At 40.2% G+C, this 24,578-nt stretch overlaps 1 protein-coding gene across 3 annotated transcripts; it reads left to right on the forward strand.

The window, feature by feature from the left end:
- Positions 1-1,275: 1,275 nt before the first annotated feature.
- Positions 1,276-24,374, forward strand: LOC140232014 (uncharacterized). 3 transcript variants are annotated; one of them, XR_011901468.1, is made up of 4 exons: positions 1,276-1,794; positions 19,879-19,914; positions 20,268-20,699; positions 22,851-24,374. XR_011901468.1 is itself a non-coding variant. In XM_072312165.1 (3 exons), the coding sequence occupies exons 1-3, from the start codon at positions 1,277-1,279 to the stop codon at positions 20,515-20,517; spliced, it is 804 nt and encodes a 267-aa protein (XP_072168266.1). In that variant the 5' UTR covers position 1,276; the 3' UTR covers positions 20,518-24,374. The 3 variants fall into 3 exon arrangements, 1 of the variants encoding a protein (XP_072168266.1); XM_072312165.1 differs by having other exon boundaries at positions 20,268-24,374; XR_011901469.1 differs by lacking the exon at positions 19,879-19,914 and having other exon boundaries at positions 1,278-1,794.
- The last annotated feature ends 204 nt before the right edge of the window (positions 24,375-24,578 follow it).

The following is a 24,578-nucleotide window of genomic DNA, read 5'->3' on the forward strand; positions in this document are numbered from 1 at the left end:
AAACTTTCTTACAATGGAGACTCTTTTTTTTTTTGATTGCTGAATCATTAACCTCCTTTTTTCCTGATTATTGGCTTCCTATTCTGTTATCTTTCCAGTTGAGTATTTTTAAAAAGTACCTTTTTGTGTTGCGCTTAAAATACGTATTGATATATTAAGGGCGGCGATATCGAAGACTGGTTTGTCACTCGTATTCTATTGTGTTCTGCTAGAGAGCGAAGAAATTCGCCCAACAGTACAGCGTACATCATAAACTTGAACACTTTACACGGACAATGATATCATTTTGCTGGACGTTTGTAATGTGGAACTTTTTTTTTCTTATTTAATATGGTTTATTGTGCAAATATAAGATAACAATCCAGCAGCTCGAAGGCTGATACGGTTGCTTTATACATCAGACTCGTGATGAAACTTAAATAACACTGATAATATAAACCTACATAGAAACAAAATACGTGATATTAATATACATCAGACCCAAGCATCAATAAGGGGATAGGTGAGAGTATTGTACAACAGAAAAAAAACCCCAAAGATTTGTACGTGAAGGATTGAGCATGGCAAGATGGAGAAGAGTGGGTAAGTAAACAAAATAATTCAAATGTAGAAGTGGGGAAATAAATTCAGTGCCCAAAAGCATGAAAACTAAAGGTGACTTTAAGCATGAATTTGATTCCTTTAATGAAACCTGAATGTTTATTTAACATCTTTTATTCATTGGTAGTATATTAAACAATGTCACTGAATGTGAAAAACATAAATCAAACCCTATCACATCAACCTTCGAAGAAAGACATCAACTTAGAATAAGGGGTGCTTGTTAATTCGTCATTTATAGATATATTTCTGTAGCTAGTAAAAATTAGCATCACAATGACGTAATAAGAGTTTGAAATTGTGTTCAATTAATTCTACGTCCCCAATTAACCCATTAATACCAAGTATTGGCAAAAGAAACCACGATATCTTGGCGGACTTTGAGCTCATACTGCATGGCCTATAATGTACTATATACTGGGAGCATTACTGTAACTAATATGACTGGGAGGCAGCTGTGCGGTGTGCGGTGCGGCGGCCTGCAGCTGAATCTGCTGCTTCTTTTGTCGTTAGAGGGCGTTAATATTCTGGGAAGAATTATTAGTACGAGCAAACGGTCTGGAAGCCAGACTAGGATCCGCCGCGCGTCGCGTCTAAATTTATTGACACAAGTTTACACGGTGTCAGTGGTCGAGCGTACAGTGCAGTACAGTAAAGCTAAGCTAGCTGTGCATGCATGCTTGGTACACGTAAATCCCATCGGAAGTGTACATACGAGCGTTTCGAGGTGTCCAACGAGAAGAGCTGCCCAGACCATCGAAATCCAAGGAAATCACCTTCTGAGCATCTTTATTTCTCTTCACAGCTGTACACATCAACAGCAGATATGTCATATGGGCGAATGCCACCCGATATTGAGGGAATGACCTCCCTCAAAGTTGACAATTTAACGTACAGAACAACACCCGAAGACCTTAGACGTGTGTTTGATAAGTATGGCGAAGTTGGCGACATCTACATTCCACGGGACAGATTCAAGCGAGAAAGCCGTGGGTTCGCTTTTGTCCGCTTTCTCGATAAGAGGGATGCTGAAGATGCAATGGATTCCATGGATGGCAACATTCTTGATGGAAGGAAGCTCCGAGTTCAAATGGCAAGATACGGCAGGCCGAACGACACCCGTAGGTCAGGAGGTAGAAGTCGTTACGATAGCGGAGGAAGATACGGCGGGGGCTACGGCGGCGGAAGAAGAAGGTGAATAAAACAGAGCAAGAGAGTAGGCTCTGACTCCCCTGAGTGGTACCAGTAGCGGTCTGGTAATTGTGGTAGATTAACAGTATTTAAACACTTAAGTTAAGTTGCACAATCTGCAGCATGTTATGTGTGATTGTGTCGTTAAGAATCTTGGGACATGCCGATGCAGTGTATGATATGAGGCGTACCAGGCAGTATTAATCAGATCAGTGATCATGCGTATCATCTCAACACTTAGACCTCTATAGGCATTTTATTATTAGATAGGCATGTCCTGTTTAACACGTACAGTATCTTTGTAAAGGCAGTGCCGCCACATGTGTGTCAGTGTGTCTTTACCATCCACTGTAACTGCGACCAGCTCGAACACAAAGCGAATGCAGAGCGTTCGGCTGTGGATGGTAAGATTTTTGGTTGTGTGTGGTAGTGATAAGGGATGGTACAGTAGACCTTCCTACGTAGAGTAAAAACCCCAATTTTTGGCCGGCCTCCAAAATCCGGACACGATCACTTAAATCACAAGCCAGCAAATTCTATTGTCACAACACACGCATATCACATCGTTTCACATAGCCATAGGCTTACTGACACACACATTCACCACAGGAAAGTGCCGGAGTCACCTCCAAAAATCCATTTAAAATCCCAAATTTTGCCGTCAAAAATGCAGAATAGCCGCAACTTTTCCAAAGCGTGCATGAATTAGGTCCCGTGTAAAGAATCAGGGTCACCGAAAAAGCGCTAAAAACTGAAAACTTATGCCGTTCTGTTGTGAGATTTTTCGCTTATCGCAAGCTCAGTCAGAGTGTGATGGTATCCTAAAAAACACACAAGAAAAAAATCTCTGTATGTGCCGATGCAGTGTATAAATGTACAGGGGCTAAATGCACTCGTTGTGCAGAGTGACCAAAATTTGGACACGGAACGGGCGCCGCAACATCCCCGATGCAACATTGCGCCAATAAGGCATGGCGCACGCTCATTTTTCAGTGGCCTTGTATGCGTATTGAGATTGCGCACATGTCCAAATTTTGGAGAGGCTGTCCAAATTTTGGGGAATTGACACGGTGATAATATTTCGTGATTCTGTGAAATTTTACAATGTTTTTAGCAAAATCAATATTGGGAAAAAGGTTGATATATTTAACATACATTATTATAGATATGATTTTGTAGAGTGTTACAGTCCCGCTCGCGGTAACCTGTGGGGGTCCGTGTCACTCCCGCGATTACCGCGTATGCCCGCGTCCTCCCGCGTACTCCCGCGCTCTGTCATGCAGAATTTTCGCAAGTCCGTGGACGATGTGTGCAGCGCCAAAAATCGCGACAATACCGCACACAGTACAGGGAACTCCCGCCCACACGAGCGAGACTCCAGTTCAGTGCGAGTTGTACGATCGCTATTGCAGCATGCATGCACACTGTGCACAGCACAGCTAGCAGCGCGCGATTCAACGTTGTGCTTGTAGTGCTGTTCCTGACGACGCAATGTGCACTCACTGTATGTGTTACGAGTGGCGTAATCACAGTACAAAACTTGTACATTAAAAAAACAAATGTGGAATTAATCCCAGCAAAACCCAAGTAAAATTTATGCTACATATCATTAAAGACTAGAAGACATTCGCATTGGACCACGAACGCAACGGTACAATATCGTTACCTTCTCATTTCGAGTGAGTCCCGAGGAGGTATCGAACGGCAAGAATCAATGCAACATGACAAACAAATGGCAAATGCAAAACGTCGAATTGATTTCCAGTCCCATGAAAACAGCACGATGTGTTTTGCGCGATAGTAGTGCAGTATTCCTGTACGTAAAGTACAGTTTGTAGGCCCACTGGTAACTGACGCACCTGTGTCTCACATCTAGTTCTCCGGCCGTGCTGTATGACCACCGAGTCGATTGGTTGGCAGTACCAAAAAAAAAAAAAAATAATAATAATAATAATAATAATGATAATAGTGATAATAAATAAATAATATTGCCTTCCATGTGTTTCTGGTACCGCATGAGCTAATAAGCCTGCGCTAGTTCGTATCAGCTGTTCCCTGTCACAGCGTAAGGCAACGTACGAGAAAGATTTTTTTTTCCATTTGTTTGCTTTACTTAGGGCCTATGTATTTGCCGTAACTTTATGCCACGAACGTCAGAGAATAAAGTTTAGCAGAGAACCATGAAAACACGTGTAGCCCCTAAAGAACGTGTATTCCCCGAAATGTCATTGATACTCACAACCTGTCGAGAAATATGCGATCACAACAGCTGGCACTCGCGATCGACAATTTGTTGAGCGCCCCGCGGCCCTCTGTTTATTAAATTTGCTTATATGAAAAGGGAACCATACCGTGCTCATACGAAAAATAGAGCTAGAAAACAATTATCGTATCGCTTAGAAATATCCGTAAGGAAATTATAGAGCTAAAAGAAAATTATGAAGTCATGATAATAATGACATAGATTATTGGAATTAGCTTTTGTGAAGTGAGTAAATGGACGGCACAGACCCCTTGCAAAATGAGAGGAGACAATAAAAATTATGATTACAAGAGGAGGCAAAGAGTAGACACAGACGATGTAATACGATTCGAAAAATAAACGCATTTGTGAATATTAAATATCTTCATAATGATTTGACAAGTTTTGATTTTACCTCCTGACCAGTGTATTCGCTCAGAACTTCCCGTGAACAGGCAGGGGAGTTGAAATTTGTAGCTCCCGCGATTCCCGCGTTCGCCCCAATGAACACGGAAGGCATGCAAGCTTTTGTACCTCCCGCGTATTCCCTCAACTTCCTCTGAACATCACGAAGGGGTGAGAGATTAGTGCTCCCGCGTTTACCGCAGAAGCGCTTTCCACTGAAAAGAGAGCGCGAACTTAATTACCCCGTAATCCCTCCTCTATAGAGTAAGGGAAGGATGGGAGATTATTGTAACTCAATAAATAATAGAAAATAGGCCTACTTTGATGCTGATATGCATGTCTAGTACAGTCGTTGCTATCGTACTTCAGTTTCTCAAATATAACCGTACCCATAGATTATATAGTGCGTTAATTCAAGCAATTCCGCCTCCCTGCTTCAAGTCTAAGATCTCTAGCTGGTGCGGATTTGAAGAAAATGGTTCCAAGTTCATTACTACCTAGTGATGGCCCTGAGCAAAATTGGCCATAACAAATACTTTGTCAAGAAAGTAGAGGGCAACGCTTGTGATTTTGATATTTTTTCTTTAAATAATAAAAACACTTAGTGCTCATGTAGAGGACAGATAGATAAAGACAGTTACCAGTTTGTTGCTTGTCTAAAAGAAAATTATAGAGGTTAAAGTAACATAGTTATTATGATAGTAGTAATAATGACAGTAATAAGAAGAAGACGAAGGACAGAAAAAGATTGATAAGATGATTGGTGTATTTATATGTGAGTACAGTACAAAAGGTGAACGCATTTGTTTGTTTTTAAGGTGAATGCTTAATACTCTAATGATTTGATAAATTTCCCTCTTACCATGGATTTTTGTTACTGCTGTTATCAAAATGAATAATACAAGGACTTGTAATGTTTTTAGGGATTTATTTGCCATCTGATATTACTAGAAGAAAAAACGTGTACGGAAAACAAAATTGCATAATATTTTATTATGAACCAGAGCTGGTGCATTTGAAGAAGTACAGTATAGAATTTCCGGTACGACAATCCTGAAATTTGTGGCCAAGCAGGACCAGCGTTAAAAATAAAAAATAAAAATGAAAAATATTCTGGAATGGATTTGTGTAAGGTTGTATTCACGCTGAACCTGCTGTGAACACGGGAGGAGTCGAGATTTGTAGCTCCCGCGATTCCCGCGTACGCTCCAGTGAACACGGAAGGCATGCAAGCTTTTGTACCTCCCGCGTATTCCCTCAACTTCCTCTGAGCATCACGAGAGGGATGAGAGATTAGTGCTCCCGCGTTTACCGCAGAAGCGCACTCCACTGAATATAGAGAGTGCGAACTTTGAAATTACCCCGTAATCCCTCCTCTGGTATAGAGAACAAGTGAAGGATGCGAGACTATTGTAACTCAACTAAAGAAAATAGGCCTACTTTGATGCTGATATGCATTTCTATAGTATGCAGTCGTTGCTATAGTATACGTAAGTTTCTCAAATACGTACCCATAGATTGATAGTGCGTTAATTCAAGCAATTCCGCCTCCCTGCTTCAAGTCTAAGATCTCTAGCTGGTGCGGGTTTGAAGAAAATGGTTCCAAGTTCATTACTACCTAGTGATGGCCCTGAGCAAAATTGGCCATAACAAATACTTTGTCAAGAAAGTAGAGGGCAACGCTTGTGATTTTGATATTTTTTTCTTTAAATAATGAAAACACTTGGTGCTCTTGCAGAGGACAGATACCAGTTTGTTGCTTGTCTAAAAGAAAATTATAGAGGTTATAGTAACAAAGTTATTATGATAGTAGTAATGATGACAGTAATAAGTAGAAGTCGAAGAACAGAAAAAGATTGGTAAGATGATGGGTGTATTTATATGTGAGTACAGTACGAAAGGTGAACGCATTTGTTTGTTTTTAAGGTGAATGCTGAATACTCTAATGATTTGATTAATTTCCCTCTTACCATGGATTTTTGTTACTGCTGTTATCAAAATGAATAATACAAGGACTTGTAATGTTTTTAGGGATCTATTTGCCATCTGATATTACTAGAAGAAAAACGTGTACGGAAAAAAAAAAAAAGTATAATATTTGATTATGAACCAGAGCTGGTGGATTTGAAGAAGTACAGTATAAAATTTCCGGTACGACAATCCTGAAAATTGTGGCCAAGCAGGACCAGTGTTAGAAAAAAAAAAAATAATATTCTGGAATGGATTTGTGTAAGGTTGTATTCACGCTGAACCTGCTGTGAACGCGGGAGGAGTCGAGATTTGTAGCTCCCGCGATTCCCGCGTACGCTCCAATCAACACGGAAGGGATGCAATCTTTGTACCTCCCGTACGTGCATTCCTTCAACTTCCTTTGAGCGTCACGAGAGGGGTGAGAGATTAGTGCTCCCGCGTTTACCGCAGAAGCGCTTTCCACTGAATAGAGAGCGCGAACTTTGAAATTACCCCGTAATCCCTCCTCTTCTGTATAATAGTCTTCACAAGTAAAAGATGCGAGATTATTAAGTTTAACTCCAGAAATAAAAGAAAATAGGCCTATACTAGCTATACTTTGCTGCTGATTATGCAAGACTGGTACAGTCGTTGCTATAAATAATATACTGAAGTTTCTCAAATAAATATGCGTTAATTCTAATTGTTCCGCCTCCCAATACTTCATGTCTGTAAGATCTCAAGCAGGTGAGTTTGAAGAAAATGGTTCCCATGTTCATTATACTGATGACCCGGTCCAAAATCGGCCATAACAAATCTCTGTCAAGAAAGACTAGTATTGGTTAAGTGCAACGCTTGTGATTATTTTTCTCTTGAATAATTAAAGCACGTGGTGCTCATGCAGAGGAAAGATAGAGAAAGACAGTTAGTTTGTTGCTTGTCCAAAAGAAAATTATAGAGGTTAATAGTAACAAAGTTGTTATGATAATACTAATAATGACAGTAACAAGTAGAAGAAGAGAACAGAGAAAGATTTGATGAGATAACGGGTGTAAATATGTGAGTATATACAGTTCAAAAGGTTAACGCATACTATTTTGTTTGTTTGTTTATTGGGTGAACTCTGAATAATATTGCTGAGTGATTTGATAAGTTTCCCTCTAACCATGGATTTTTGTTACTCCTGTTATCAAACTAAAAGATAAAAACAAAGACTTGTGATGTTTCGAGGATTTAATTTGCCATCTTTTATTACTATAAACAACGTTTCCGAAAATGTATATATACATTGTATAAAATTTCATATATGATTATTTATTATTTTATGAAGAACCGGAGCTTGTGGATTTGAAGAAGTACAGTAGAACATTTCTGGTACGACAATCCCGAAAAATGTGGCCATGCAGGACCAATGTAACAAAAAAAAAGTATGTTCTGGAATGGATTTGTGTAAGCTTGCATTCACGCTGAACCTCCTGTGAACACGGGAGGAGTCGAGATTAAACTTTGTAGCTCCCGCGATTCCCGCGTACGCTCCAGTGAACACGGAAGGCATGCAAGCTTTTGTACCTCCCGCGTATTCCCTCAACTTCCTCTGAGCATCACGAGAGGGATAAGAGATTAGTGCTCCCGCGTTTACCGCAAAAGCGCACTCCACTGAATAGAGAGTACGAACTTTGAAATTACCCCGTAATCCCTCCTCTTCTGTATAATATAATAGTCTTAACAAGTACAAGATGCGAGATTATTTAACTCCAGAAATAATAGAAAATAGTATACTTTGATGCTGATATGCATGTCTACAGTCGTTGCTATTTACTAAAGTTTCTCAAGTAAATATAACCGTGTATACCCATAGTTTATAGTGCATTAATTCAAGCAGTTCCACCTCTCTGCTTCATGTCTATAGATATGTTGGTGAGTTTGAAAAATGGTTCCCATGTTCATTATACTGATGACCCGCACCAAAATCGGCCATAACAAATACTCTGTCAAGAAAGTATTGATTAAGAGTGCAACGCTTGTGATTTTTTTCCTCTTGAATAATGAAAACACGTGGTGCTCATGCAGAGGAAAGATAGCGAAAGACAGTTTGCTGCTTGTCTAAAAGAAAATTACAGAGGTTATAATATATAGTAACAAGGTTGTTGTGATGATACGAATGACAGTATAGAAGAAGAAGAAGAAGAAGAAGAAGAAGAAGAAGAAGAAGAGAAAAAGACTGATTAGATAACAGATGTAAAGATGTGAGTATAAGGTTCGAAAGATGAACGCATTTGTTTAAGGTGAATGCTGAATACTATGCATTTGACAAGTTTCCCTCTTCCCATGGATTTTTGTAACTACTGTTATCAAAAAGCAGAACAAATCAAAAAACTACTTGTAATCTGTTGATGGATTTACAGGTTTGCCATATTACATGCATACTATAAAAAAAAAAAAAAATAGTAGAACCAAAGCTTGTGGATGGGAAGAAGTACAATATAAAATTTCCGGTACCACAATTCCGAAAAAATGTGGCCATGGATAGGACCAAATGTAACAGAAAATAAGATTCTGGAATGGATTTGTGTATGCTTGTATTTGCTCAGAACCTCCTGTGAACGCGGGAGGAGTCGAGATTTGTAGCTCCCGCGATTCCCGCGTTCGCTCCAAGGAATATGGAAGGGGTACGTGCAAGCTTTTGTGTCTTCCGCGTAATCCTCAGCACCCAAAGTATTGTGGAGCTGGTAGCACTTTCCGCGTATTCCTTCAACATCCTCTGAACATCATGAAAGGAGTGTGAGATCAGTGTTGTGCTCCCGCGTTTACCGCAGAAGAGCACTCCACTGAATAGAGAGTGCGAACTTTGAAATTGCCCCTCTGTATCCTGTCTTAACAAGGGGAGGATGCGACATTACTGTTACTGTTACTCCAGTAAAGAAAATGAGTTTGATAACTGGTGGGTTTGAAGAAAAGAATGCGCAGTTCATGAATACATGAAATAGACATTATAGTGATGGCCAGGACCAATATCCTGCCAGAACAAATATTCTACGAAGAATGTATATAACTTGCATATCGAGCTCCTCGCTGTTTGTCTTCCTCTTTTTCTTTTGACTGATGAAACCATTTGGTGCTCAGAGGAAATATAGAGAAGACACTTGCCTTATCGCCTATCGGAAAGGACATTAAAGAGGTAAAAGAAACGAAGTTACAATGATACTAGAAGACGCAGAGAAGAGCAGCAAGATTGATCAGATTAAGGATAGTACAGAATAGATTATTCGAATACAATTCAAAAAGTGAACGCATAGTGAAACCATAGGTTTGCCTTGACAAATTTTTCTTCGTCTGCGTGATGAACACTTAGTAAGGTTATGAAACTATGTGACAAGTTTTCCCTTTTCACTTCATTGGATGTCAATGAAATCTACAATAAACACTTGATATTTCAACAACGTCGAGGATTTTGCTTGCCACGTTACGACTCAATTTTAGTTTCCGGGTGTACAACCATCATTTGGATATTTACCGTATGTAATATTTTGCCGCCAGATGAAGAAATGCATGATCACTCCGTGTCGTGGCAGAGAGGTTTAAGCTTTCGTTAATAGCGTTCATCAGATATTTAACATAATAAATTTAAGATCCGGAGCTTGTCGATGGACATGTGAACCAAGACCTTAATGGGAAGGGCAAGCATTCCGTCAAGGAAGTGAGGATAATGATATACCGACAAACTCTTCGTGAAAGTGAGGAGAAAGGTAAGTGAAAATAAAGCATGGCTATTATATAATTACAATAATTGCCTGTGGTCTGTGAAGGCATTAACACTGAAAGTGGCCATGTAAATGAGAAGAAAGATAGTAGCTCCCGTGTAGTCCCGCTCTGCCTGTTCAACTCTCAATAAGGGAGGGGACGCGGGTAATGACCCTTGAAGCTCCCGCGTGCTCCCGCATTTTGTAATCACAATACAGGCAAGTTGATTACGACCTTTGTTGCTCCCGCGTTTTCCCGCGCCCCTTCTCTCGATACAGGAGGGGTAATCAGCTTTGAAGTTCCCGCGTATGGGTATAGTCCTGCAAACCCTACTTTCAATACGGGCGGGATACGAACCTCGTCACTCGTGTAATCACGCACTCTGGATATCACTTATGAAGTATCGGTTGGGGGAGGGGCACTCTCTACTCTCAATACAGGAGGGGGATACGAGCTATGTCACTCATGCGAAAATGAGAAAGGGATATACCCCGTGCCAGAAAATAATTTTCTATCACACCATGATGCGTTAGACCATTATCGCTAAGTGATTTAGGCCACTAAAAAAAAAAAAAAAAAAAAAAAAATGTAGGCACTTCATATTCATGGTACTGTTAGATCGAAGATTCAGAGCTTGTGAAATTGAAGAAATGCAATGATATCTAATTGAAAAAAGGGATATAGCAAACAAAAATCATATATTACATTTTACTGTATCTATATGATGATCATGATTTTAAATATGTTCAGGATATCACTTTTTGGTGCAAATGTGTAAGTCAGTTGTATCACAAAACATCCAACCATACCTTCTTTTTTTTCAATGAAGCCTAAACTATAAGGAAATATCGCTATTTTTCTCATTAAACCATAACTGTATAGAAGAAAATGTGAGGAAGAATATTTCATTGCTTTTATTGTGCAACACAATCTTTATTTTTCGAGAAAAGTATGAATGTGAATTTATTGCCAAAGATTGCATTGAAGAACTTTCCCCAGAAAATGTGTCACAAAGCAAGTGCATAAATTATAGAAGAAATAGAAAGGCTTTTTGTTATTTCTCTGTTGGTCTACGATGTTTCATCACCTGATTAAACAAAAAAAAAAAAAAAAGGAAATGTAAACGGGCACAAAATAATACGGCAGGGGTACGAGCTTTATAGTAACTCCCGCGTTTCCCGCACAACGCGCTCTCAGTACGAGAGAGGTGCGAGCTTTGTAACTCCCGCGTTTAATTCCCTCACACCCTGAGCGGGGTACGATCTTTGTTATCCGAGCTTTGTAACTCCCGCGTATTCCCTCAACTTTATTGTGCAACACAATTTTTTTTTCGAGAAAAGTATGAATGTGAATTTATTGCCAAAGATTGAAGAACTTTACCCAGAAAATGTGTAACAGAGTAAGTGCATAAATTAGAAAAGAAATAGAAAGGATTTTTGTTGTTTTTCTGTTGGTCTACGATGTTTCATCACATGATTCATGATTTTAAAAAAAGAAGTGTAAAACGGGCACAAAATAATACGGCAGGGGTACGAGCTTTATAGTAACCCCCGCGTTTCCCTCACACCCTGCTCATAATACGGGTGGGGTACGATCTTTGTTATCCGAGCTTTGTAACTCCCGCGTATTCCCTCAACTTCCTCTAAGCATCACGAGAGGGATGAGAGATTAGTGCTCCCGCGTTTACCGCAGAAGCGCACTCCACTGAATAGAGAGCGCGAACTTTGAAATTACCCCGTAATCCCTCCTCTGGTATAGAGTTAACAAGGAAAGGATGCGAGATTATTGTAACTCAAGGAATAATAGAAAATGGGCTTACTTTGATGCTGGTATGCATTTCTAGTACAATCGTTGCTATAGTATATATTTAAGTTTCTCAATAATAAACGTAAGGAAGTAGATTGAGCGCAACGCTTGTGATTTTGCTTTTTTTTTTTTCTTTTTCTCTTGAATAAAGAAAACACTTGGTGCTCATGCAGACGAAAGATAGAGAAAGATAGTTTGTTGCTTGCACAAAAGAAAATTTCAGAGGTTATATATAGTAACAAAGTTGTGATGATACTAATAGGCCTACTGTAATGACAGTAATTAGAAGAAGAAAAAAAAGAAAAAGAAGAACAGAAAAAGATTAGATAACAGTAGAGAAAGTGCATAAATTAGAAAAGAAATAGAAAGGCTTTTTGTTATTTTTCTGTTGGTCTACGATGTTTCATCACCTGATTAAAAAAAAAGAAAAGTAAACGGGCACAAAATAATACGGCAGGGGGACGAGCTTTATAGTAACTCCCGCGTTTCCCACACGACACGCTGTCAGTACGGGAGGGGTGCGAGCTTTGTAACTCCCGCGTTTCCCTCACACCCTGCTTTTAATAGGGTGGGGTACGATCTTTGTTATCCGAACTTTGTAACTCCCGCGTTTCCCGCGCAACACGCTTTCACTATGGGAGGGGTGCGAGCTTTGTAACTCCCGCGTTTCCCTCACACCCTGCTCTTAATACGGGTGGGGTACAATTATCTTTGTTATCCGAGCTTTGTAACTCCCGCGTTTCCCGCACAACACGCTCTCACTATGGGAGGGGTGCGAGCTTGGAACTCCCGCGTTTCCCTCACACCATGCTCTTAATACGGGATGGTGGGGTACGTTCTTTTTTGTAACTCTCGTATCCGAGCTTTGTAACTCCCGCGTTTCCCGCACACCATGCTCTCAGTACGGGAGGGGTGCGAGTTTTGTAACTCCCGCGTTTCCCCTCACACCCGAGGGTTCGATCTTTGTAAACTCTCGTATCCGCGTGCTTGAAATTGTAACTCCCGCGTTTCTCCCACACTCCTCCACTGAGTACGGGATGGAGAGATGTGCAACTTCCCCGAGAATGAGTAGCGATTTACGGATACCGTACATGTAGTAATTTCTTCACAAGGTTTTCTCCGTACATGAATACTTGTATTTTATTGTTTAAAGATGAATCTTTTTCTTTCTTTTTTTTCTGGAAAATTACTGCATGGTTCGATGTGAATTTATTGACAAAGATAGAAGAACTCTTCTCAGGAAATGTGTCACGAGGTGAGTGCACGAAGTTGAAAAGAAACAGGGTTTTTTTTTTGTAATTTCTCTGTGAGTCTAGAAAAAACTTCGGGAAATCACGTGCTTGTAACATCGCTCCATTCGTAATACTGACGTTACTGCTTTGCAGTTTTGTGCAGTGGACTGACAGGAAGGTAGAATCGAGTCCCTCCCACCTCGCTGCTTACAGGGCCCTCCGTGCGAGGTACTAGTACGATGTGCTGGCACGTGGAGGCAGCTTTCTTTGCGTGCTTTTCTTACTCTGCAAATAATTGCAACTGTCACTGAGCTGGTTCGTCTGCAAGCACACGCGCTATGCAAGGATGTACCTGTAGGCCAACACAGCGCAAATCGCACACTCAGCCATGCGAAGATGGCATTGTTCATACATTGCGTTGATCGTACATCGGGCTTGCGTTGATCGTACATCGGGCTGTTTTGGCGTGTTTCCCACACGATAAATCGCACGCGCTCTCGCTGCGTTGTACTCCCGCTGTATTCCCGCGTATCCCCGCAGGTATGTCGGAAGTGAACGCCGATTTATCCACTCGAAGAAGCACGCGGGAATACGCGGGAGTGACACAGGTTACCGTGAGCGCTACTGTATATGAGTTGAGTAAATATTGCAAAAAGCTTAAGTGTCCAAAAATTGGGGGTTTACTCTATTGGTAGAGGTGAGAATTGGGCTTTTAGCTTTTTGCGAGATATCAAGAAACCGTTTGTAAAATAGTACAGTACAGAGCGTACCTTTCTAAGATTAGTAAGAAGAATTCAAAGTTTATTTGATGAAAATTGGTTTTGGAATGGCTGAGACATCCAAAAAATAAAGTAAAACAAAGCGATCATAATAAATGCTGGGTCCGGTCCCACATTTTATTAGAATTTCTCCGTTTTGAGTATTTCAGCCATTTCAAAACCAATTTTCATCAAATAAACGTTGAATTCCTTTTGGAATTACATGCTCTTTCATATTTCATAAGAGGTTTCTCATAATCTCACCCCAAAATGTTTGAAACCCGAGGTTAGGTAAAGTCTCAACCAAAACTATACAATCCCTTTAAATCCAACAAATCCAACTGAATACGTACAATCTTACAAATCTTGGTGTAGATTCTAGGTCTAACGTTTAATTGGTTGACAGCGGGCGTAGTGCTGTGGAACATTTGGTTCCCCCCATGCAATAGCCTAACATGTTACTGTTAAGAGTAAACCCGTTTGTGGGAGGCTTTGTACAGGATGCCTATTTGCGGCTGGGGCCATTTCGTTCATTGATGAAGAGGCTCAATCATGTGTCACTTCCCATAGCACTTGAGAGTAAACTCCTGCTTGTGGTCCAAAGTGAGATATGGCCCTATGGGACAAAGCACACATGATGTTCATTAGCTGTTTTATTGATGAATGAAAGTGCACCTGCCAGAAATAGGCACCCTACCACAAACAGAGTTGTTAACTCTAGTCCTGTTTCTGCCCAAATTAAAGATTTATTTTTGTTCTTTATTCGTTCAAGTGGAATCTGTGAGAACGACAACTGTTCCTTTCAACAGATCGGAAACTTGTGTGTGTGTGCTCGTCGTTCATGGTTTTGATAGCGGCCAGCTTATGAGCAACATAACAGGGTGCTACTGATGTGATTTTTTAGCAACATTTGTCAAATAAGTGTTTGGGCCGTCGTAGCTAATGTAAGGGTCGTTTCGAAAATGGAGGAAGGAACGGGGGAAATGGGGATGAACTCTTAGAAAAACATCTTTTCAAGACCGTGGGATCAGTCTGGAAATGAGCAAGTGTATGACGGGTATGAATATCTATATTAAATGTATTATAGTATAAAAGTAGATCTAAGCCTTTAGCTGGTAGAATAGGGCATTTTTAGAGGTGCTGAAATCTGTGTTTCTTTTTTCATTGTACAGAGACACCACTCTGTTGACTTGGGCGCTCCCACAGTATACATGTAAATGTGTGTGATGGAGTGCCCCGGGCTTACATCAACTGATGATCCAGCCACACCCGTGTGGTTGTATTGGCACTTGCACCAATGTTCAACCACCTGTGCCAAGGTTCAATGGTGCGCAAAAGCAAAGGGGTCTAGTCTGTAGGTTTTCACATGTCATGGACGGCGCTGTGGTCGAATTTTAGGTGGCTTGCATTAGCCATATTACGAGTGGCTGGGTACAGCCCCTAGCGCGCATGTCTTCTCACAGAGAAACTGGATATTGCCTGCTGTGGGTAGCCATATCTGCAGGCAATGTACAAATTCATTCACACACCACCACCTCTATGCTAAATACTGGTAAGTGGTAAGGTTAGAATAAAAATTTGGGTTAGTGTTAGGTTTACTGTTCTAGTTTGGGTTAGGGTTAGGATTAGGTTCAGGATTAGGATTAGGACCTCTGATCCGAGGTCGCTGCAGCTGCATACCTGCCCCCCCCCCCCCCCCCCCCACGGAAGAAAGCAGTAACTGCATAGCTCCTGAGCTGAGATAAATGCGATTTTGTGTTTTTTGCAGATTCTTTAAAAACACAGGAACATTCAAAAATAATTTTGTGGTATGATTATGCACCATACCTAGTTGTCTAACAATACCTAGGAAAAAATTATGTTTCCGTTATTTTTTAAATGTTATTTAGGAAAATGCAGTTACTGCGGTGGCTCACCCTTGATTCTGGGTAGTTTCCCCACGGAAAAAAGCAGTAACTGCAGACGGCCAGGAGTCTGCTGTTTTCCCCATGGAAAAAAGCAGTAACTGCACATGCCACATGACCATAGGAGGAGAATTGTTACCACAACCAGGTTATAAAGTTCTTCTACTTTCTGGTTAGTCTAGATCTATAAGATCTAGGACCTAACGCTAGACCTAGACTAGGTCTTGTCGATTGAATGGCATTCTGTGTAAAAATAAGGTAATTGAAGTTGAACTTTGAAGTGCCCGGCCTGGCCCCTAACACATGACCCTGGAGTCCGGACTAGACAATAACCGTTAAAGTCAAGTCTCTTCGTCTTAGATCCTAGACGAACTCTGACGTTACACTTAAGCTAGACTACAGATCTATGCCCAATGTTAGTGCTAGACCTAGATCTATTACGTTAGATTAGGCCTACTGACATTTTGTCTAACACTAAACAGTTAACATTTAGATCTGGTCGACCTAACTTTAGGGCCTACATCTAACGTTAGACTAACGTTAGTGTATTAATACTAGTGCTCATCTCCCTTCAATATATTTTCAGCTCACCTAGATTTTCTGGTTCTGGCCAAAGCCATGGCTACCATGACTTTTCCTCTGCAATTCATGATAGATTTACAGGCATGCCTGGACCGCAGAAACTGTGTGACAGCATGGTTAGCACTGGCATGATCACTCAGACTGTAGGCCTACCAGACCTGCAATACTGTGCAAGTGATGACTGTGATGTGATGCAATGTAGTTACTGTATGCTGCAGAATTTATGCGCATGCAGCTAGCTGCACGCGTATTCTGCACTCTGAGCGCGCCGAGTCTGCCAGGTTTGCTAGTCTCCAGAAAGAAGCTTTTTCTACAACTTGTCATATGATTCCCTGCGGGCAGAGTCAAGTTACTGGTGAAACAATCTTTTTATATCTACTCCCCTAAATTATGGAAGAAACTGCTGTTTACATTATTTGAAGAAAAAATTAGTAGAAAAAATAAATGGTATTACGGAAAAAATATACAGGAAGGACTATACAGAGTCTGAATGATTAGACTAAATTGTTAGTTACTGCTTTCTTCCGTGGGCTTTGTTAGTTACTGCTTTCTTCCGTGGGGAAACTTGCAAAGTTGAATCAACTGGATGCAGTTACTGCTTTTTGCAAAAGTGAAAAATTGCATTTTTGGTCACTTTCATTTTTGTTTTTGCAAAACTGACCTATTAACATTGGAGAGCATTGGGTAAACTATTCATTTTTGCAAAAAAGTAAACATTCATAAAAATGTCAGTTACTGCTTTTTTCCGTGGGGGGGCAGATACATGGACACCTGTGAGCTATAAGAGCAAGGCATGAAGTAGTTTTGCACTGTCTCGAATGTAACAGCTGCTCAACTTTTGACCATTTTACATCTTGACATTTCAAATTTGACTTTGCTATTTGCAGTAGCTACGCATGTAGAAAACTATTCTTTGCTTTTTTCATGGTGTCAAAGTTTGGCTCAGGAGGTCAAACCTTGGTATGGTTACCAACGATTTTCAGCAGGGTTCGAAATTGGCGATGGTCCGCTGGCCATTGTCCACCCAAAATCACATCGGACTAGCTAAAAATCATAAAATCTGAAGTTACTAGTCCGTCTGGCTAGCCAAAATATTGCTTCAGTGTCAAAATTGATTCTAAGTCGTCCGCCTGGCTAGTTAAAAAAAAAGTTAAGTGCGACCCCTGTTCAGTCATGCACAAACTAACGCAAGTTGCCCATGATTCAACCATAATTGCTGTCGAAAATTGGACCGCCAGCCACATGTAGAAACCTGAGGTGCTTATCTTGTGGATGGATTTTGGCACAGGAGGTCAAACCCTGGTTCAGATTGAACCTCGGTTGCAAAAAAAAATCCTGCACCAAGGTTCAACCTCCCGTGCCAAAATTCACTAGCATGCAAAAGCATAGGTTTTATGCATAACAGGCGGTCAAATTTTGGACGGTGTAATGACCGAATTATGGCCTGCTTGCTTTACTCAAATTGATGCTTTAGGTTACAGAATTATGTTCTCACATGTGTCAGCTCTTTGATGTCCGTTTGATCCAAGTTTGGCCATATTGATTGCATTGTTTCAATGAATATCATGGAGTGCACATATTGGTTCTGTACTTGCTTGATACTCGTATATTCATTTTGGCACGTTTGGGTGTGCTGGTTGCCATGACACTCAGAGCTGTGGGATGAATGCATTAATTTCCCTGTGGCAGGTTGCTGCAGAAGTTTGTGTGTGGGGTTTTTACCCTCTCCCTCTGTTGTCACCCCAACAGATAACGTGACTGAGAGAGGAAACAACCCACAAACAGGGATATTCCTTGCCAGGCGTAGGGCAATATTTATAGTGTACTACTGTATGCTAGACATACAATACATTGTACATGTACCTACAAGTAATATATTCGTATAGAGGGAGTAACAAGTGAGTGGCAAATAAGGATTTTGTGAATTGATGGTCTTAAGTGTTGTATCCATCACTATTCAGAAATTTATTGAAACACTATAAAGACCTCTGCATCTAGAACACTCATCAGACAACTGAAAGCTATCTTACAGTGTAAATGGGATTCCTTTTAGGATTTGATGTTTTAATGCTTAAAATATTATGTAGAACTCACTTTTGTAGGACTTCCATCTACCACACTTAATTGACATAGCCACATGCTGAAATTTGCTGTTTTAGAGCTTTTACTATTTAACCAGGTATCAGTATGTAGGCTGTAGCAGGTAAATGTCAGATTATGCAATGTGAAACTCGTCTATATCGAAGACTCCCATGTCTTTGAAATTGGGTCCAGAATCTAGAAAGATCTGTGCGTTTTTGTTCTTCCTCTCTAGCATCTGATGTTTTGTAATTTACAGAGATCAAGCGTGCATATTTCTCTGAAGAGCTACCACTGTTAGTCTGCAGCTTGGGTGTTGACCTAGCCCAAGTGAAATGCTCATGCAGCCTACAATTGCTGCCAGAGATGCTAGCTTGAGCATACATGTAACTTGTATCGGTCTGCAGGGCATGGAGAATCAATTCATAGACCGACTCCCCTTTCTCCCTTTCTTGCCCTCACACACACACTCACTTTCACTCTTGATTTTCGTGGCATGAAATTTTCGCGAATTGGAGCCGATGGCATTTTTTGCATCATGAAATTTTCGCTAGTTGTCTCTAACATTCAATGCATATAGTGTAGACAAAATTTTTCACATGCATTTTGATTTCGCGAATCTTGGCTCTCGCGAAATTCGCGAAATTAAATGCACACGAACATTTCTCGTTTTACAGTATCACAAGCAGGATGTGCTTGCAATACTAAGAAATACAAGAGGGAGATCTTATTGAATAAATTAAAATGGACAAGCCTTTAAGTCTGTTTCCCTTGCAGGATATCATTGGCAAGCCAAAATAAGGTTGTTATATAAGTAAACCTCCTTCTCAAGAATTTTCTTACAGACACCATACACGTGCTAATCGCCTTCCTTTGCAGATGAGGCTTGATGAGTAATTAAGAAATAGGTATATTATATTAAATTCAAAAATCTTGAATATAAAAGGTTTATCTCATTCTTGGTCCTCTGTGCCACACACAACATGCTTTTTCCCCAATGTTTTCGCAGTGCCTGACAACATCAAAGGATACAAGGCGAGCTTTAGATCTGCAACGTGAACACTAATTACCTACATTGTATATTGTTCTGGACATGCACCAGACAGCTGTTCCCATTGTCCAACCCGGGAGGCTGCATCATCTTAGTGTTCGCATCGCAGATCTAAAACTCTGTATTGTTCAGCTTGAGGTGCACCACAGTCATGTGCTTACTTGAGCTCATTCCAAAACTTTACTATGTCTTTCTTACCAGGGATGGTAGATAATCATTCCTCACTCTTTGTTTCACAGCCATTCTGGATCTAGTTTAGCGTAGCATTCGAAAATGATGTATCACCTTTCCAAAGGGAGGTGGTGCTAATCAGTCCTTCATGTTGTTTGTTTCGCAGGTCAAGGTCAAGGTCTAGATCACGTGGAAGATACAGGTAATGTTGGTGTGATTCCTGTTGTTGTTTCTTTATGAGTAGCAGGGCTTCAGCAACTTGTGATTCCATGACGTGGTGCCTTGCTGAAGATTGATCTGCTTTTTTTCTTTTGGCTATAAACAATTTTATAGTCTTCATTGTGCAGTATGTAGAAAAAAATTTCTTCAAGTACGAATGTATTAAATTGAGGTATGTAACTGCCATTATATTCTGTTGTGTTTGTCTGTGGTCAGTTAAAGTAGACTAGTTTATATCATGTGCATGATCATTTTTGTCACTCATGTACTTTGTCAAAAGCTAGTAGTATTTTGACAGTGATATTAATCAAAACTGTATTGTCCCTTCCTTTCCAGGTCTCATTCAAGGTCACCTCGCAGACGCAGGAGGTCATATTCCCGATCCCGCTCACGCAGCCGATCAAGGTCCAGGAGTTTCTCACCCCGCCGGGGCGGCAGCAGAGGGCGGAGCCGGTCGCAGAGCCGTGGGGCATCCAAGTCCCCGCGGAGATCCCATTCGCCTTCCCCGCCGCCCAGACGGGACCACTCGCACTCCCGGTCTAGGTCCCGGTCCCGGTCCCAGACGCCAGAGGATGATGAGGAGTGAACAGGCTGGCCCAACTGTAAGAGCAGCCAGTGGGAGATTACTCATCAACACCATAGCTGGATGGAACGCTGTAAATTACCCTATCAAATCCAGATGACTGGCAGGACACTGGACTATGTTGTTTCCTGTAGATACAGCTTTTTGGCAGTAACACGCTCCAGAGCATTTGCAGTAATGGAATGGTAAATGTCTGCTTTTTCGTCCAGATGTAAATATTGCTGATGCTTTTTTCCATACCACATCGTCAAGATGTTCTTTTGTGTTTCTCTCCTGACTCTGTCTGCACTGGTGTCTTCTCCTTTTCTTTCTTCTCTTTTGCTTTTCTTTTCTTTTTTTTTTTATGTGAATTGTAGAATGTTATTACCCAATTTTGTGTATGTGTTTAGAAAACTTAGTGAATGTACTTTTGCTTTTCTATGTATTTGGTTAGTCTGCTCTCTTATTTTTTTTTTTTTTTCTGAGAACCTTGCAGAGATTATACCTGTTAATAAGTCCGAAGTGATTTCAAAATTTGTAATATGACTTGGAATATAACAATAAGTTCATGTCACGTGTCAGATTCCCTCATATGTCACCATCAGCAGACCGTAGGTAATAAAATTTTATGAGAGCTATCAACTTTTGGGACCAAAAATATGGATAACTAAAATTAGCCTTTGACACCGCAAAGTTACACACTGTACCATCACCAAATATACATTTATTTTCTTTTTTCACTGTTAATTCTATTCTCATCAGCGTTTCTACAAATTCAGTTTGTTATCCAACAAGTCTAAAAGCTCTGTTTCATGCAGTGATTGTCTGAAAATTTGTAAGTTTTCAGATTAGAATATACACAATTTTAAACAGAGGGGACATCAAGATACGAAGTACAAACTGTCAATGTGTGAAATTCTGTCTTAATTTTTTTCCGTCCTGAGATTTTTGAGAAAAGAAAATAACCCCTTATTCCCACTCGGTGGTGATCTCCATAGATTATCATGATTCATTTCCCTTTTCTTTCCTGTACAGTGGAAAACTATGTATCACGGTTTAGCCTGCAGATTCAGTGCTGAAGTAATGCAGTGTAGCACTTGTTGTGAAGGGTTAAATGTACATTATGATCCATTTGATGTTTTGATATAACAGAAATTGAGCAGTTTATTATTATTATGGGACCTTTTTAGCAGGGGATAGGCAAACTGTATCATGCTGATCTCAGGTTGGGTGGTATAGAAATCTGTGTTATGCTTCAAATACACGAGTCATTCACTTTTCAGTAATCAAGTTTATTATTATGAAGAAAGAAATATAAACCCAAACATGGCTGCATATCTGGCTATGTAAAATGCCAGCCAGCCTACCCTGGTGTACATGTATTGCAAAAATACTCTCGCCTTCCTACTTTCAAAAAATTTCCTGTCTTAGATATGATAAGCATGCAATGATTTTCGTAGAATGACACTGTGTCATCTCTCCACATTTAATGTTCAGCAAATTCTTACACAGGATTCATGAGCTGTCTAGCAGTTTTTCATTCCTGTTTGTAGTCTGACCTTACACTCTCCATTTAAACTGCTTTTTGAATATGAAAGATACTCACCCCCTTGCCCAAACAATTGTATATGCATGAAGATTTAAAGGAAAAGCCAAATATCTTATGAAGAATTAACCAAGACTTCAGACTCAGTTCATATGTATTTAGTATTTTGATACATTCATCTTGTATGTTTGTTGCAAAACCCCATATTCATTGTTGCTACAGGTATATTTACTCTTGAATCTACAGTGTTGGTATCTATTTTGAATCAGTTTACATTTGCTGTGTTTTTTTCTTATCCATTTATTGCTTCTTGTTGCCAGAAACATTAGCAGGTGACAAAATAAGAGGATGACTATATTCTTCATGATCAGATGTTGCATGGTAGAAGGGGGTCCTGTTCACGTTATATTCAAAAGTGAACACTCTGTGTAGCTTTCGAACTTTAGCAAGTATTTCAATGTTGCAGAGGTCATGCTTAATTCAGTGTCCTGCGTACTCTAAACTTTGTGTGTGTACTTTCCTGTAGGCCTGTCATGACACAGTTTATACACACAAAGTGGGCCCTTTGTGGGAAAAATGTATTGACAAAGAAAAGTTTGAGTAACTGTGTTAAAAGATAATGATGTTGCTTTATAGGCAAGTTTTTGTCCCTCAATACGAGTATTTTGATTTTATTCAGCACAAACATGAACATTGTTCACTGTAATCTTGTTAACAAGTATAGAAGTAATAATAAACAAAAAGACGATTGTGTGTTACTCTTTGCTTGTCAATTCTAACACTCAGTTTCTCCTTGTCTTTTCTTACTTAGGCACCAGTGTATGCCTGAAAGTAAGCAGTTGTTGGTGCTGTTAAAGGGGTTGTTAAAGAGAGAAAAGAGCTGTTAAAAGCCGTGCAGAGGCAAAGCTGTTGGCTGTAGTGGGGTTATGCAGACCTGCCTGCCTGCTTCCAGTGGCTGTATGGTTCCTGCAGAAAAGCTGTTTAACGAAATATGTGCAGCTGTTGTCAGAGCAGAAGGAGGTGGCAGTACGAAAGGTGCTTTATTGCCGAGAAAATCTTTAAAAAACCAGCCTCTTCACACCAGTAGCTGTGTACCGCTGAGCAGAGTTGTGAGGAGGTGCTGCAGGGCCTAATTATATCCAGAGCACATTGGCAGAAGTGCAGCGTTCGGCTTGTCCAGTGCAGTATGGTGCGTCAGCGGAAAAGCTGTTCTGGCCAGCCCTGTTGCAGCAGTTTGGGGGAGAGGAAAGGAGAAATTTGGCGAGAAAGCAGCTGAAGCAGCATTCCATATTTGGTAAAAAAAAAGAAAAGACGAAAAAGAAAATAGATTAAAGAAAAAAAAAATCATAATTAAATTAGCATTGTATTGATAGTGCTAACTGTACGGCTTATGATACAAATCCATAAAAAAGCGGGGGGGGGGGGGGTTGACCCTGGGTACAGCTTCAGTGTTGGGTAAGAGTGACTGTGTGTGTTTGGGTCTTGTTTCACAGCTAAAGGACGGGTGTGATATGGTTGGGCGTTCTCTTATTTGAATGGTACAATTGTCACCAGGTGTAGCTCTAATTTTTTTTTTCAGTATATACTTGTGAGTGTGTGTATGTTTGTGTGAGTGTGTGTGTGTGTGTGTGTTAAAGTGGGGGTCAGTAAAATATTCAATGGTTTTCAAAAGGTCTCAAGGGTGTTCTAGATACAGTTTATCAAAACTCTGTCCAGCCTACACTTGCTTGAAAGAATATATCATGTGGGCAAAGTATACTGAATTGGGTTGGTACATACGTTGTAGGCCACATCATGCATTGGCTGATTTTCTGTGACTATGGCCTACAAGGGGCAGGAGCAGTTCTTTCCAAATACACAGTATTTACAAACTGCAAACTTTTGTTGGAAATCGGTAGCTTTTTGGTGGTGGTGATTCAGTAGAAAATCCAATCAATAATGCACTGGAGAAATTTTAAATAGTGTTATTGGATCCAAACTGACAATATGTACCGTTTTCATCTCAACTTGCAAAAAATTTTTTTTTTCCCTGTGAAGTTTGCATTGTGTTTAGGTAAGTAACCCCTGCAATGTGGATTATCCTCCCTCTTTCCTGTCCTTTTCTCGCTCTCTTTCTCTCTGTCTTTTCTGCACTTTCCTCAAATTTTGCTCCATCTCTCGTCTAATCTGGTTGTTTGTATTTTTCTCACATCATCATCTTTTTCCCTCATTCAGAGTCTACACTGGAGCAGGTACAGGAGCTTTGTGAATTAAATAGGTATTGACAAATTGTAGTCTGCAAATATCATGGTTTGTGTGCATGCTTTCCAAGTTCTCTCAAAATGTAGAAAGCAAAGCAAAATTATAGAAATGATGAATCATACAAAGTACAGTAATAAAAAATACGGTAAGAAAAGAAAGTCAAACAACCACAAAACTCAAATTTGTGATCAGAAGTTTCTCCTTTTAATGTGTCTGAAGTTGTCAAATGTTAGTAGTATTCTGTATGTCTTCATTGTTTTGCTTTGAAAGGCATATGATGCAAAGATATCCAATTTGA

Source organism: Diadema setosum, chromosome 8 (genome assembly GCF_964275005.1).
Source record: "Diadema setosum chromosome 8, eeDiaSeto1, whole genome shotgun sequence".
NCBI lineage: Eukaryota > Metazoa > Echinodermata > Echinoidea > Diadematoida > Diadematidae > Diadema > Diadema setosum.

Excerpts from the sequence above, each read along its gene's own strand:
- LOC140232014 (XM_072312165.1), top strand. The coding sequence starts at position 1,277 with ATGCTTGGTACACGTAAATCCCATCGGAAGTGTACATACGAGCGTTTC. Across the intron at positions 1,795-19,878 it reads TACGGCGGCGGAAGAAGAAG|GTCAAGGTCAAGGTCTAGAT; the intron begins GTGAATAAAACA and ends TTTGTTTCGCAG. Across the intron at positions 19,915-20,267 it reads AGATCACGTGGAAGATACAG|GTCTCATTCAAGGTCACCTC; the intron begins GTAATGTTGGTG and ends CTTCCTTTCCAG.